Consider the following 17,174-nt stretch of genomic DNA (forward strand, 5'->3'; position numbering starts at 1 on the left):
AGAAGCACGTGGCGAGAAGCACGTGGCGAGAAGCACGTGGAGAGAAGCATGTGGGAGAAGCACGTGGAGAGAAGCAAGAGGACAGAAGCACGTGGACCGAAGCACGTGGACCGAAGTACACGCTGAGACAACAGCACACGTGGAGAAAAGGCAGTAAATGTTTTTTTTTGTTTTTTTTGGGGGGGGGGGGGAGGGGTATTTAAAACGTTAGACAAAGAGTAGGTGTTCGGGGAAGTTCAGGGGAGATGAGAAAAATCTAAGAACCAAGCAATACAGCGAAGGAAGGAACTTGAAGAAACAGACACCGGCGGGGGAAACCTCAAGTTACAAGGCTGTGCACGCGGAGCAAACAGAAAACGATTTATTAATTACAAGTTACATGAATTTCAAACCAAAACTAACGAGAAACACACAATAACGCATCGAAAATAAAATAACGAGTGGAAATTTGATAAACACACGCGAATGGAAAAATACTCAAACTTTTGATGCCTGGAGAGATCAAAAGTCACCACCTCGATTGAGAAACCGGAAGCGGAGGAGTTTTGTGTTTTGGGTCTTCGGGTGTTTTGGGTCTTCGGGGTGTTTTGGGTTTTTGGGTATTCAGGGTCTTTTTGAGCCTCAGGGCCTTGAAGGGTATTTTGGATCTTTGGGGTGTTTGGGGTCTTCAGAGTAATTTGAGTCATCAGGGGTCTTGGTGGTCTGAAGGGTCTTGGGGGTATTAAAGGGTCGTCAAAGGTCTGAGGGGGTCACAGCAGTCTTAACGCAATTAAGAGGGTTAATTAAGAGGGTGTTAAGCCTGGTGTTGGCTTAGCGGTTCGGGTGCCGGCTTGGGATCCTAGGATCCTGGGTGTGAATCCCGGTCGATCGCTGAATTAACGCCAGGGGGGTTGACTCAGCCCGTCATCCTTCCGAGGACGGCAAATTGAGTACCAGCTTGCTGGGATGAATGATCCCGGTGTGTACCCCGGTTTAGAATAGGTACACCGTATCCCTGCGCATCGTAAGAGGCGACCAAGGGTTGGCGTCAGGAAGGGCATCCGGCCATAAAAACATTGCCTCAAACAGGGAACCATGATTGTCATGGGGCCCGCAAGGCTAACCCCCGCTCTAGCAGGGGAAAATGGCCTCAAAACGATCATTCATTCATTCATTCAATTAAGAGGGTGTTAATTTTATTTGAAGAAGAAGACGTTTTCATCACATATGAACATAACGACATACATAACGACATAACGACATACATTTGCTGTGTTATAATAAGAGATAATAAGATTAGGCCACAACAAGGCATATTGTTTAAATTATTTTATATAATAATGAAGGGGATAATTGATGTTTGAGAAATTGATCTACGACCATCATGGTTATTTTCTAAAAGCAATGAAATCATTATGTCGGGTTCTTTTTTTCTTAACACCAAAGTTCATCATCAAACTGATCAAATCAAAATGTAGAAACATTGACAGAAACCTTCATGGGGATGGTTCTTGAAGAAAGAAGGTTCAGCATCATTTGTTTCAGCTCGATCCAGGTGAACATCAATGTCGTGCTCAGTTTTCACTTCCACTTTCACAAATAAATCTAGGAAAAGTAACTTTTATGAAATGCAGGCACGCTTGTGTCACATGCAAAGGCAATCTTGTGTCACATGCATCGGCAGTCTTGTGTCACATGCATAGCCGGTGCCATATACCATATAAAGCACAATGTCAGTTTGTGTGTTTGTACAGATGTCCTCCTTCATAAAGGTAGGTTTTAAAGGCCAATCTTTAACAAAAATGTGTGTTCACTGCTGTCCATTTTGAGAATAAAACAGACTCGAAAAACATTTTCCATAAAAGAGTGAATATGTCTCTTCCAATAGAATTGCAGACGTCGGCCTGCAAACCAACCCTCAATGGCGGTGTACAGAAGCGTTGTTTTTTTTAAATAACAATAACTCCACGGCAGAGGAGGTGAAATTCGTTGCATGTGATGTGCAACGCGCGCAGAGTAAAACGAGTGTTCATTTACAACCGAATGATGTTGAATAAATTAAGAAGATATATTTGCTCCTGCAGAAACTTCCAGAAGCCCAAATAATGTGCAGTTGAAATCTCCCAGGTCTTAGCATGTCTGGTTTGCTGTACCTCTTGCTGGATGGAGTCGAGCCAACCTCTTGATTGGCTCGAGAGCCAATCGAGAGCTGTGATTGGCTCTTGACATCAATACACCACCCCTGGGTGAATAACTGTTGATCATTCGCGAGCAGCTGAAGGGCCATGGCTTGGTAACAGTATCTCGCGTCCTCAGCAGATGAAAGGTGTCTTTCCTTGTGGTTTGCATAAAAATTCTTCGAAAGCGCATTTCTAATGTGTGCTTGCAAATTACTTTTATAGTTATAAATACTGGAATATGGATGAGAATGTGTTTTTGCATGGGAAAAAAAAGAAATTTAGACACCAAAATAGTGTCAAAACTTACACGAAGCAGAGCTCGGTGTGAAGCAGGAGCACCAGCCCAGAAGGGAGAGCATTGCTCCATCAAGCTGTGGATGAAAGCTTTGCCAGTGGTGAGCAGCTCAGTCGTGCCAAGGAAGGACTTCGCATGACGGAGGATACCCAGTCGGCAACTGGCTTTGGAGGCCAGCTCGGAAATGTGGATTTCCCAGGAAAGATCATGGCAGATAGTGAGACCCAAAAGCTTGAGTGACAGAACTTCTTCATGAAAATTATTGAGAAAGTATATGGGTGAGGTGGAGGGGGAGGAGGGAGAATGGTTTCCAGGCGGTCTTTTTGAAGAGAGTGAGAGTATCAGATTTGTCAGGATTGAAAGACATGTTCCACGACACGCTCTGCTGCGATATCCCTCGTCCTTCAGAGAGACAGACAGCACCTTCGTCCCTCTGTTCAGACCTTTATTTAATCACAAGCGGCTCAAACACTTGGAATATGTCTTTCCATTCTGCCAAATCTCACACTCTCAATCTTTCTCTCCAGAAGGACATTCTGTCAAACCCTCCCATCTCCTTTCTTAACAATCCTCATGAAGAAGTTCAGTGACTCAAACTTTTGGGTCTCACCATCAGCTATGACCTTTATTGGGGGAAACCACATTTTTGTGTTGGCCTGCAAAGCAAGATTGGGCAGTGGGCACCCTCTATTGTGGAAAGTCCTTCCTTCACAGACTTGAACTGTTATCCATCAACAAAGCCGCCATCGGCAGCATGATGGAGTGCTGCTAAGGTGTCTGCAGGATGCACGCGGTCCAGCGGAAACCCCATTCTGGTGAAAATCAAAAAACCAGAATCACTGCTCACCTCCTTTATTCCTCTTTTTTAACCACCAGTGAAAACAACTTCCACATTCTCTTCAATTTCATTCTTCCCTCCAAGTCTTCAAGACAGCTGTTCACCATCATTTCAGATGAAACCCCATCCACCCATGAACTTTTAAAATCCCAAATTACTCCATTACAAAGCAATCCCTTTTTACAGGTCATTGTGATATTTTTCCTCACCACCTCACCGCTTTTCGATTGTTTGTAGGTTTGTTACTTTGATGTTTCATCCCCTCTTTCTCCTTCCATTTCTTCTTTTGTTTCATTCAATTTGTGTGCAGCTTCTTCACCCCCACGTGTTCTTCTCCGCTGCCCTTCATCTCAGCCTCACATCGACTCTGCTGTTGTTGTTTCCTATTTTCCATTTTCATTCCCTTCCATTCTGCTCCAACATTTTATGATAACATTGTATCGCCTTCCATTCTGCTCTCGGCCTTCCAATAACCTCTATCAAGTATCGGGAAAAATAAAACCGGGCACCAAACAAACACAGATCCCATCAGAAGTGATGTCGATCACACAACTCACCATTCAGCTGGTCGCTTTGCTCCTCTTCCAGACGAAAGGAGTTCACATCCTCTATTTTTATCTGCAGAATCTCAGAAGATCCTTCCAGCTCCTCAACCTTTATTCCACAAACGAGCACAGTTGGCTGTTCCAATTCTGGCTGCACACCACAGGAATCCTTCCAACAGCCAACTTGAGCATACATCGTGGGTGAACCTATATAGAGGCAAAAAGACATACCACTCTTCCTGATGTTTGCTCCACTCTGAGTCCCTGGATCCCACACAGTACTGACATGTGAAGTACCTCTGTAATTCAGACCTTATCCTCTCCCAAAATCATTTACAGTACCTTAAACTTTCACCACACACATCGCACACCTTGTGACACCCCAAAAAATAAATTGGACATGTTGCAGTACTTGTGAAGATCGACGAAATGCAGTTTGGATTTATGCCAGGAAGAGGAACGACAGACGGGCTTTTTATTGTGAGGCAGTTGCAGGAGAAGTACATGGAGAAGAGGAAGAAGTTGTTTCTTGAGTTTGTTGATCTGGAGAAAGCATTCGATAGGGTTCCACACGAAGTTGTGACATGGGCATTGAGGAAGTTAAGAGTGGAGCAATGGTTGATCAGAGTAGTGATGGCAATGTACAAAAGAGCGCGCACAGCTGAAAGGACGAAGGACGGGAACAGTGGTGAGTTTCAGGTGAAGGTGGGAGTGCATCAGGGGTCAGTACCAAGTTCACTACTATTTGTAGCTGTGATGGAGGTGCTGGCTCGGAACGTAAAGGAGGGTTTACCGTGGGAGTTGTTGTGTGCAGATGATCTGGTGTTGATTGCAGAAAGTATGGATGGACTGAAGGAGAAGATGAACAAGTGGAAGGAATGTATGGAGACAAAAGGTCTGAAGGTGAATATCGGAAAAACGAAGGTGATGGCAAGTGGTAAAGCATGTGGTGAGGTGGAAAGAACTGGGAAGTGGCCGTGTGCTGTGTGCAGGAAGGGTGTCAGAGTGAACTCCATTCAATGTACAATGTGCGCCGAGTGGGTTCATCAAAAATGTAGTGGTCTGAGGGGGTCATTAACCAGTGTGGCAGCGACATTCAAGTGTAAGGTGTGCACAGAGGGAGCTGCAGATGGAGGAAATGCTGAGTTGGATCTTGGAGACTGCGTGAAGCTGGAAGGTGTGAAAACATTTTGCTCCCGAGGAGACATGCTGAATGGAGAAGGTGGATCAGACTTGGTGACGGTTGCTGGAGTGAGATGTGCATGGAAAAAGTTTCGGGAACTGAGTGGCATGCTGACGAGGAGGGGAGTGTCGTTGAGGCTGAAGTGAAAGGTGTATGCTGCATGTGTGTGAAGTGTTATGATTTATGGGAGCGAGACATGGGTAATGAACATAGAGTAGCAAGGAAGGCTGGAAAGGGTGGAAATGTGAATGGTTTGGTGGATGTGTGGAGTATCGTTGAGAGAGAGGAAGACAAATTATGAATTGCGAAAGATGATGGGAATAGAGCCTGTGATGGATGCTGTGAAGAGAAACAGGTTGAGATGGTTTGGTCATGTGTTGAGGAAGGATGACAGTGACTGGTTGAGAAGAGTGATGGAAATGAATGTGGAAGGAAGCAGAGGACGGGGAAGACCGAGAAAGACTTGGCTAAAGATGGTGGAAGAAGAAATGCGGGCAAGGAGGTGAGCAAGGGGATATGCAGAAAATAGGGGAAAATGGAGAAGATCATCATAGGGCCCGCAAGGCTAACCCCCGCTCTCGCAGGGAAAATGGCCTTTAAAATGCCTGTTGTTGTTTGAGTTGTTGCAGTAATTGTGGAGTACTTTACAATGAGCCACCTTTCAATTTTTTCCATGGAGAGGTTTCGTAGATGTAGAAGTGCAAAGTTTTTTGGTTTTTCAAAGATGGCACCAGTACCACGTAACTTATGACATCATACTTATCATTGAACATTCGAAAAGAAGAGGCACTCCCGTGGTGAAAATTTAATGTCAATCTGATCAACAGTTGCAGAGAAAACAGATTTTAAATGGAATAAACCTGCAAAATGCCGGCAGAAGGGACAGACATTCCATACACCGGATGGGCAGACAGACAAATACTGTCCAGACAGCATTGCCCGACGGACTATGCCTCAAAAAAACAGTTCTTGGTCCATTTAGCCTCCGTACTGAAGACTCTGCCACATCTGACACCAAATAAAAGCCTCTTTTGAACAATTCATGAAATTCCTTCCAGAAGTCACTTTGGGATGCTCTACCTCCTGCACTTGCTTCATCTTCCCAATCAGCAAATCCCTCAAATAATTCCAATAATTTTTTACACCATGATTTTCCTTTTGAAAACTCATACCGGAATCTTAAATTAATTTGCATGATGGTTCCTCATCTGCTCCAATAACTTCCACAAGGTTTGGTAAGGTCAACAGTTCTCCAATGTTTCCCTTGGGCCCCCAAAACGTTTTGGACAAGTAATTCAAGAAACTTTGATGCAGGAGACAACTTAGCCCATCATGCCTCTGCTGGAATAACCCCACATTGATTCAATATATTGTATTGACATTATTTCACTGAAAAAAATGGGGAGAAGTACAGCACACAGATGTAAGCAAAGTTTATATTGTCGTAAATATGTTTCCTACATTGTGATTATGGGCTGGCATGATCGCCTGGAGATGGGGTCGCCAATCCATGGCTTGTGAGCAACATGCTGCCGCCACTCTCAGAAGTTGCCCAGGACCGGAAGTACACAATCTACTGTATATTTCATGATGATCCCCCCCCAAAAAAAATCTGATCCCAGAAAAACAACAATAAACTGGAACAGCACTCTTTGACGTGATAGAAAAGTAAATGTCATTCGCCATAATCCCTTGTGAGCCGAGACATCCTCACCTACAGACACCAGTTAGAGTGGCGAGACATTCACACATTCCGGCATAACAACAGGATTTAAGTTTAAACATCAATTAAGTTGAAAGTTGAATTAAATTGATTTAAGGTGAAACAACAAGATTTAACTAAACTGAGATTTTTTTTGCCTTTGAAGCGATTTTCATTCAATTATACAATGTCTGAACTCGAGACAGGGCTCCAAATAATAAAAGCCTCCAAAGAGCTATTTGTGTGTTGCAAGGGGCGTTCAAATGGCTGAAGCCCCCCCTGGATCACTGGTGTGTTGCATTGGGCCACCAAATGACTAAATCCACCACTGGTCACGTGGTGGTCTGAAAAACATATGGATATCGTGGGCCAAGTCGATCGTCAATGTCAAAGTGAGGTGCAAAGCGCCTCTTCCTTCATATCAGGGATCGTTTCTCTGTGTGCAGCTTTTACATGGGGACTGAAAATTCGTTTCTCCGCTTCCACTGGACGAAATCGGCTGCAAATTTCTGAAGGAAATGCTTCGCACATCGAGGTAATCTATCTATAATTCCAGTAATCTGTGTGTGTGTGTGTGTGTGTGTGTGTGTGTGTGTGTGTGTGTGTGTGTGTGTGTGTGTGTGTGTGTGTGTGTGTGTGTATGTGTGTATGTCTGTGTGTTTGTCTGTGACCGCTGTTTCTCGACAACCACGGCTACGATATACTTGAAACTTGCCAGGTATATTGCTGGGGACCGGAGGATGTGCCTTTTCAAGGTTTCATATTAATCGGACAAGTAGTTACCGAGCTATGTCCAAAAAACGATTCAACCAATCAGAGAGCAGCGAGCTATCACGTGTGCCGAACGTGGCGAACAGACTCTGCCTCGGACGGCACATTTGAGAGCGTATTCATTTATTTCACGTTGGCAAACTATGTTGGCGTTAAACTATGTTTTACAACTAATTAAAACTAATTTGCGATTCATTCGCTTTCCTGCGCGTTTGTGCACGCTATGGCGATTTCTTTACCAAACTCCGCAAGCCGTTCGCTTTGGACCAAAGCATTTCATGTAAATAGAGGGGGGGGGGGATTGTCACCGTACTCGCAAGCCAGAGTTGTTAGTATACACATAAATAAATATATAAAAATAAATACATACTTGAGAACTCTTCATCATGTTATTACCCAAATCGAATGTGCTGGCTGATGTGGCACGAATTTAATGCATGCAGCTGCAGGAATAAGTAAATGTATTTTATTTGCCAGACGTGGAGCGCACCTTTCTTTGAACTTTTCGAGAGCATCACTTGGTTCCTCCTCAGAACACAAGGGCAGTACAGCATTGCACACGGGATTTTTTTGAATGTCCCTTCTTTTCTTTGGTTCGACATTTTCTTGAAGCAATGGAATATCCCTTCTTTTCTCTGCTTTGCCAAATGGCACAAACCCTTCTAGAAAGGGGCCTTTTCTATGCTGCTGGCATTTTACCCAAGAATCTACTCAAGAAACGTGTTCTAATCCAACATGAGCTTTGGTGCTACGCATGAAGATACATGAAACGCGAAATCTCCACAACTCTTCCTTTACTAATTAAGATATATGAAACCCAAAATCTCCACAACTCTTCCTTTACTAAATAAGATATATAAAACCCAAAATCTCCACAACTCTTCCTTTACTAATTAAGATATATGAAACCCAAAATCTCCACAACTCTTCCTCTGCTCATGAAGATATATTAAACCCGAAATCTCCACAACTCTTCCTTTACTAATTAAGATATATGAAACCCGAAATCTCCACAACTCTTCCTCGACTCATGAAGATACATGAAACCCGAAATCTCCACAACTCTTCCTTTACTAATTAAGATATATGAAACCCAAAATCTCCACAACTCTTCCTCTGCTCATGAAGATATATGAAACCCGAAATCTCCACAACTCTTCCTCGACTCATGAAGATATATGAAACCCGAAATCTTCACAACTCTTCCTTTACTAATTAAGATATATGAAACCCAAAATCTCCACAACTCTTCCTCTGCTCATGAAGATATATGAAACCCGAAATCTTCACAACTCTTCCTCGACTCATGAAGATACATGAAACCCGAAATCTCCACAACTCTTCCCCTACTCATGAAGATATATGAAACCCGAAATCTCCACAACTCTTCCTCTACTAATGAAGATACATGAAACCCGAAATCTCCACAACTCTTCCTCTGCTCATGAAGATATATGAAACCCGAAATCTCCACAACTCTTCCTCTACTCATGAAGATACGTGAAACCCAAAATCTCCACAACACTTCCTCTACTCATGAAGATACGTGAAACCCGAAATCTCCACAACTCTTCCTCTACTCATGAAGATACATGAAACCCGAAATCTCCACAACTCTTCCTCTACCCATGAAGATACATGAAACCCGAAATCTCCACAACTCTTCCTCTGCTCATGAAGATATATGAAACCCGAAATCTCCACAACTCTTCCTCGACGCATGAAGATACATGAAACCCAAAATCTCCACAACACTTCCTCAACTCATGAAGATACATGAAACCCGAAATCTCCACAACTCTTCCTCTACTCATGAAGATACATGAAACCCGAAATCTCCACAATTCTTCCTCGACTCATGAAGATACATGAAACCCGAAATCTCCACAACTCTTCCTCAACTCATGAAGATACATGAAACCCGAAATCTCCACAAGTCTTCCTCTACTCATGAAGATACATGAAACCTGAAATCTCCACAACTCTTCCTCTACTCATGAAGATACATGAAACCTGAAATCTCACACAACTCTTCTCTACTCATGAAGATATATGAAACCTGAAATCTCCACAACTCTTCCTCTACTCATGAAGATACATGAAACCCGAAATCTCCACAACTCTTCCTCTACTCACAAAGATGTTTAAAACCCAAAATCTCCACAACTCTTCCTTTACTAATTAAGATATATGAAACCCAAAATCTCCACAACTCTTCCTCTGCTCATGAAGATATATTAAACCCGAAATCTCCACAACTCTTCCTTTACTAATTAAGATATATGAAACCCGAAATCTCCACAACTCTTCCTCGACTCATGAAGATACATGAAACCCGAAATCTCCACAACTCTTCCTTTACTAATTAAGATATATGAAACCCAAAATCTCCACTACTCTTCCTCTGCTCATGAAGATATATGAAACCCGAAATCTCCACAACTCTTCCTCGACTCATGAAGATATATGAAACCTGAAATCTTCACAACTCTTCCTTTACTAATTAAGATATATGAAACCCAAAATCTCCACAACTCTTCCTCTGCTCATGAAGATATATGAAACCCGAAATCTCCACAACTCTTCCTCGACTCATGAAGATACATGAAACCCGAAATCTCCACAACTCTTCCCCTACTCATGAAGATATATGAAACCCGAAATCTCCACAACTCTTCCACTACTAATGAAGATACATGAAACCCGAAATCTCCACAACTCTTCCTCTGCTCATGAAGATATATGAAACCCGAAATCTCCACAACTCTTCCTCTACTCATGAAGATACGTGAAACCCAAAATCTCCACAACACTTCCTCTACTCATGAAAATACGTGAAACCCGAAATCTCCACAACTCTTCCTCTACTCATGAAGATACATGAAACCCGAAATCTCCACAACTCTTCCTCTACCCATGAAGATACATGAAACCCGAAATCTCCACAACTCTTCCTCTGCTCATGAAGATATATGAAACCCGAAATCTCCACAACTCTTCCTCGACGCATGAAGATATATGAAACCCAAAATCTCCACAACACTTCCTCAACTCATGAAGATACATGAAACCCGAAATCTCCACAACTCTTACTCTGCTCATGAAGATATATGAAACCCGAAATCTCCACAACTCTTCCTCGACGCATGAAGATACATGAAACCCAAAATCTCCACAACACTTCCTCAACTCATGAAGATACATGAAACCCGAAATCTCCACAACTCTTCCTCTACTCATGAAGATACATGAAACCTGAAATCTCCACAATTCTTCCTCTACTCATGAAGATACATGAAACCCGAAATCTCCACAACTCTTCCTCAACTCATGAAGATACATGAAACCCGAAATCTCCACAAGTCTTCCTCTACTCATGAAGATACATGAAACCCGAAATCTCCACAACTCTTCCTCTACTCACAAAGATGTTTAAAACCCAAAATCTCCACAACTCTTCCTTTACTAATTAAGATATATGAAACCCAAAATCTCCACAACTCTTCCTCTGCTCATGAAGATATATTAAACCCGAAATCTCCACAACTCTTCCTTTACTAATTAAGATATATGAAACCCAAAATCTCCACAACTCTTCCTCTGCTCATGAAGATATATTAAACCCGAAATCTCCACAACTCTTCCTTTACTAATTAAGATATATGAAACCCGAAATCTCCACAACTCTTCCTCGACTCATGAAGATACATGAAACCCGAAATCTCCACAACTCTTCCTTTACTAATTAAGATATATGAAACCCAAAATCTCCACAACTCTTCCTCTGCTCATGAAGATATATGAAACCCGAAATCTCCACAACTCTTCCTCGACTCATGAAGATATATGAAACCCGAAATCTTCACAACTCTTCCTTTACTAATCAAGATATATGAAACCCAAAATCTCCACAACTCTTCCTCTGCTCATGAAGATATATGAAACCCGAAATCTCCACAACTCTTCCTCGACTCATGAAGATACGTGAAACCCAAAATCTCCACAACACTTCCTCTACTCATGAAGATACGTGAAACCCGAAATCTCCACAACTCTTCCTCTACTCATGAAGATACATGAAACCCGAAATCTCCACAACTCTTCCTCTACCCATGAAGATACATGAAACCCGAAATCTCCACAACTCTTCCTCTGCTCATGAAGATATATGAAACCCGAAATCTCCACAACTCTTCCTCGACGCATGAAGATATATGAAACCCAAAATCTCCACAACACTTCCTCAACTCATGAAGATACATGAAACCCGAAATCTCCACAACTCTTCCTCTGCTCATGAAGATATATGAAACCCGAAATCTCCACAACTCTTCCTCGACGCATGAAGATACATGAAACCCAAAATCTCCACAACACTTCCTCAACTCATGAAGATACATGAAACCCGAAATCTCCACAACTCTTCCTCGACTCATGAAGATACATGAAACCCGAAATCTCCACAATTCTTCCTCTACTCATGAAGATACATGAAACCCGAAATCTCCACAACTCTTCCTCAACTCATGAAGATACATGAAACCCGAAATCTCCACAAGTCTTCCTCTACTCATGAAGATACATGAAACCTGAAATCTCCACAACTCTTCCTCTACTCATGAAGATACATGAAACCTGAAATCTCACACAACTCTTCTCTACTCATGAAGATATATGAAACCTGAAATCTCCACAACTCTTCCTCTACTCATGAAGATACATGAAACCCGAAATCTCCACAACTCTTCCTCTACTCACAAAGATGTTTAAAACCCAAAATCTCCACAACTCTTCCTTTACTAATTAAGATATATGAAACCCAAAATCTCCACAACTCTTCCTCTGCTCATGAAGATATATTAAACCCGAAATCTCCACAACTCTTCCTTTACTAATTAAGATATATGAAACCCGAAATCTCCACAACTCTTCCTCGACTCATGAAGATACATGAAACCCGAAATCTCCACAACTCTTCCTTTACTAATTAAGATATATGAAACCCAAAATCTCCACAACTCTTCCTCTGCTCATGAAGATATATGAAACCCGAAATCTCCACAACTCTTCCTCGACTCATGAAGATATATGAAACCCGAAATCTTCACAACTCTTCCTTTACTAATTAAGATATATGAAACCCAAAATCTCCACAACTCTTCCTCTGCTCATGAAGATATATGAAACCCGAAATCTCCACAACTCTTCCTCGACTCATGAAGATACATGAAACCCGAAATCTCCACAACTCTTCCCCTACTCATGAAGATATATGAAACCTGAAATCTCCACAACTCTTCCTCTACTAATGAAGATACATGAAACCCGAAATTTCCACAACTCTTCCTCTGCTCATGAAGATATATGAAACCCGAAATCTCCACAACTCTTCCTCTACTCATGAAGATACGTGAAACCCAAAATCTCCACAACACTTCCTCTACTCATGAAGATACGTGAAACCCGAAATCTCCACAACTCTTCCTCTACTCATGAAGATACGTGAAACCCGAAATCTCCACAACTCTTCCTCTACTCATGAAGATACATGAAACCCGAAATCTCCACAACTCTTCCTCTACCCATGAAGATACATGAAACCCGAAATCTCCACAACTCTTCCTCTGCTCATGAAGATATATGAAACCCGAAATCTCCACAACTCTTCCTCGACGCATGAAGATATATGAAACCCAAAATCTCCACAACACTTCCTCAACTCATGAAGATACATGAAACCCGAAATCTCCACAACTCTTCCTCTGCTCATGAAGATATATGAAACCCGAAATCTCCACAACTCTTCCTCGACGCATGAAGATACATGAAACCCAAAATCTCCACAACACTTCCTCAACTCATGAAGATACATGAAACCCGAAATCTCCACAACTCTTCCACTACTCATGAAGATACATGAAACCCGAAATCTCCACAATTCTTCCTCTACTCATGAAGATACATGAAACCCGAAATCTCCACAACTCTTCCTCAACTCATGAAGATACATGAAACCCGAAATCTCCACAAGTCTTCCTCTACTCATGAAGATACATGAAACCTGAAATCTCCACAACTCTTCCTCTACTCATGAAGATACATGAAACCTGAAATCTCACACAACTCTTCTCTACTCATGAAGATATATGAAACCTGAAATCTCCACAACTCTTCCTCTACTCATGAAGATACATGAAACCCGAAATCTCCACAACTCTTCCTCAACTCATGAAGATACATGAAACCCGAAATCTCCACAACTCTTCCTCTACTCATGAAGATACATGAAACCTGAAATCTCCACAACTCTTCCTCTACTCATGAAGATACATGAAACCTGAAATCTCACACAACTCTTCCTCTACTCATGAAGATATATGAAACCTGAAATCTCCACAACTCTTCCTCTACTCATGAAGATACATGAAACCTGAAATCTCCACAACTCTTCCTCTATTCATGAACATATTGGAAACCTCAAATCTCCACAACTCTTCCTCTACTCATGAATATATATATATATATGAAACCTGAAATCTCCACAACTCTTCGACTCATGAGGTTAAATGAAACCTCAAATCTCCACAACTCTTCCTCTACTCATGAATATATATATATATATATGAAACCTGAAATCTCCACAACTCTTCGACTCATGAGGTTAAATGAAACCTGAAATCTCCACAACTCTTCCTCTACTCATGAAGATATATATAAATATATGAAACCTGAAATCTCCACAACTCTAACTCATGAAGTTAAATGAAATCTGAAATCTCCACAACTCTTCCTCTGTTCACGAACATATTGGAAACCTGAAATCTCCACAACTCTTCCTTTACTAATTAAGATATATGAAACCCGAAATCTCCACAACTCTTCCTCGACTCATGAAGATACATGAAACCCGAAATCTCCACAACTCTTCCTTTACTAATGAAGATATATAAAACCCAAAATCTCCACAACTCTTCCTCTGCTCATGAAGATATATGAAACCCGAAATCTCCACAACTCTTCCTCGACTCATGAAGATACATGAAACCCGAAATCTCCACAACTCTTCCTTTACTAATTAAGATATATTTAATCTGAAATCTCCACAACTCTTCCTCTGTTCACGAACATATTGGAAACGTGAAATCTCCACAACTCTTCCTCTCTTCACGACGATATATGAAACATGAAATCTCCACAAGTCTTCCTCTACTCATGAAGATATTTGAAACCCGAAGTCTCCACAACTCAAAAGATGTTGAGGCCGGAATCTCCACAATTCTTCCTCTACTCATGAAGATATATGAAACCCAAAATCTCCACAACTCTTCCTCTTCTCATGAAGATACATGAAACCTGAAATCTCCACAACTCTTCCTCTACTCATGAAGATATATGAAACCTGAAATCTCCACAACTCTTCCTCGATTCACGAACATATTGGAAACCTGAAATCTCCACAACTCTTCCTCTACTCATGAAAATATTTGAAACCTGAAATCTCCACAACTCTTCCTCCACTCACGATGATGTTTAAAACCCGAAATCTCCACAACTCTTCCCCTCCTCACGAAGATGTTTAAACCCGAAATCTCCATCACTCTTGCCCTCCTCACGAAGATGTTTAAACCCGAAATCTCCATCACTCTTCCCCTCCTCACGAAGATGTTTAAAACCAGAAATCTCCACAACCACAACTCGTCCTCTAGTCAAGATGTTTAAAACACGAAATCTCCACAACTCTTCCTGTACGGTACTCACAACTCTCTTTGTGTAAAAATTTTCTTTAGTTGTGCGCGTCCTGCTGACCAGATCCACGCTTTCTTAATGGACGACTCTTCTTCTTCTCTAACTCATTATGTCAGCTCTCTCGAATCCTCCCCGATCGTTAACTCACCCCCACCAACGTGTATTACCAGATCATTGCTTACAGACTATAATTTTGCTAAACATTCTAAAATAAAAATATCTATCGTTAAAATAACGAGGAAAAAGAAGGTTCGACAAGCCAAGCTAAAATATACACCCCCGTTGTGATTTTGAGAGTTCAACGTCACTGAAAGGTTGTTGTTGTTTGTTTGTGTTTCTCGGTTGTTTGAAGGCGACACATTTCTCTCGGCTTTCCCTCATTCCAGGGGTGTGTTCATTTACAAAGCGCTTTGCTTAAGTCACCTTTTAAGTTTTTTTTTGATGTTGAAGGCTCCAGGCACGGAGTGACGGACGACATAGACTGCAGTCCTCATCGAGGCCAGGCCTAAACAAAAGAGCTGCATCTATCTATAATTCCAGTAATCTCTGTGTGTTTGTTTGTACGTTTGTACGTTTGTACGTTTGTTTGTCTGTGACCGCTGTTTCTCGACAACCACGGGTCCGATATACTTTAAACTTGCCAGGTATATTGCTGGGGACCCGAGGATGTGCCTTTTCAAGGTTTCATATTAATCGGACAATTACTTACCGAGCTATGTCCAAAAAACGATTCAACCAATCAGAGAGCAGCGAACTATCGCGTGTGCCGAACGTGGCGGACACACTCTGCCTCGGATGGCACATTTGAGAGCGTATTCATTTATTTCACGTTTGCAAACTATGTTGGCGCTATGTTGGCGTTAAACTATGTTTTAAAACTAATAAAAACCATTTCATGTAAAGAGAGGGGGGGGGGGGGGATTGTCACTGTACTCGCAAGCCGTTCGCCGTTCGCTTTGGCGTTGCGAATGGACCAAAACATTTCATGGACCAAACCATTTCATGTAAAGCGTTCGCCGTTCGCTTTGGCGTTGCGAATGGACCAAAACATTTCATGGACCAAACCATTTCATGTAAATAGAGGGGGGGATATAATTTTAGATATAGATATAGTACGGGCATGCCCTAGTTTAAAGAAAAGTGAAGAAAGAGAGAATAGTCCGAGTTTTTGAGGAAGCAGAAAATCAGCTTTTTGAAAAGGGGAAGGTCACAAGTGTTTGGAAATACATGAAAAGGTAAAGAGTTCCTGAGTTTGGCAGTGGAAGGGAAGAAAGAAACATCATAACGGCTCCACCCTTGAGTTGCCAATGGCCACACAATCCTTTGCACTTTGCACCTGTGTCGTTGGAGGAATTGACTTATACTAGTTTACTAGGGCATGCCCGTACTATATATATATCTAAAATTATATCCCTCCCCTCTATTTACATGAAATGGTTTGGTCCATTCGCAAAGCCAAAGCGGACGGCTTGCGAGTACGGTGACAACCCCCCCCCCCCCCTCTATTTACATGAAATGGTTTGGTCCAAAGCGAACGGCTTGCGAGTACGGTGACAATCCCCCCCCCCCCCCTCTATTTACATGGAATGGTTTGGTCCAAAGCGAACGGCTTGCGAGTAGGGTGACAATCCCCCCCCTTTATTTACATGAAATGGTTTGGTCCAAAGCGAACGGCTTGCGGAGTTTGGTAAAGAAATAGGCATAGCTCGGTAACTACTTGTCCGATTAATTTAAAACCTTGAAAAGGCACATCCTCGGGTCCCCAGCAATATACCTGGCAAGTTTCAAGTATATCGGACCGGTAGTTGTCGAGAAACAGCGGTCGCATACACACACACAGACACACACACAGAGATTACTGGAATTATAGATAGATAAGGTTGGTTTTCTAAGGCTGGGGCGCAGTGGCGTCGTCGCGTCCCCGGCACGAGGGTC

General features: G+C 42.1%; 1 protein-coding gene across 6 annotated transcripts in view; it reads right to left on the reverse strand.

Annotated features, from left to right (window-relative positions):
- The window catches only part of LOC137428473 (uncharacterized), an 82,952-nt gene that overhangs the window by 9,085 nt on the left and 56,693 nt on the right, over positions 1-17,174 (reverse strand). For 5 of the 6 annotated variants that reach the window (XM_078778255.1, XM_078778254.1, XM_078778253.1 and 2 more), the window contains 2 exons: positions 3,850-4,044; positions 1,474-1,584 (listed from right to left, as the gene is read on the reverse strand). In XM_078778255.1, the coding sequence (XP_078634381.1) occupies positions 1,474-1,584; positions 3,850-4,044 (306 nt within the window). Of the gene's footprint in view, positions 1-1,473; positions 1,585-2,132; positions 4,045-17,174 lie in introns of those variants that run through there. The other variant, XM_078778257.1, reaches the window with a different exon arrangement.

This window comes from Myxine glutinosa, chromosome 5 (genome assembly GCF_964187855.1).
Source record: "Myxine glutinosa chromosome 5, kmMyxGlut1.1, whole genome shotgun sequence".
NCBI classification, from domain to species: domain Eukaryota; kingdom Metazoa; phylum Chordata; class Myxini; order Myxiniformes; family Myxinidae; genus Myxine; species Myxine glutinosa.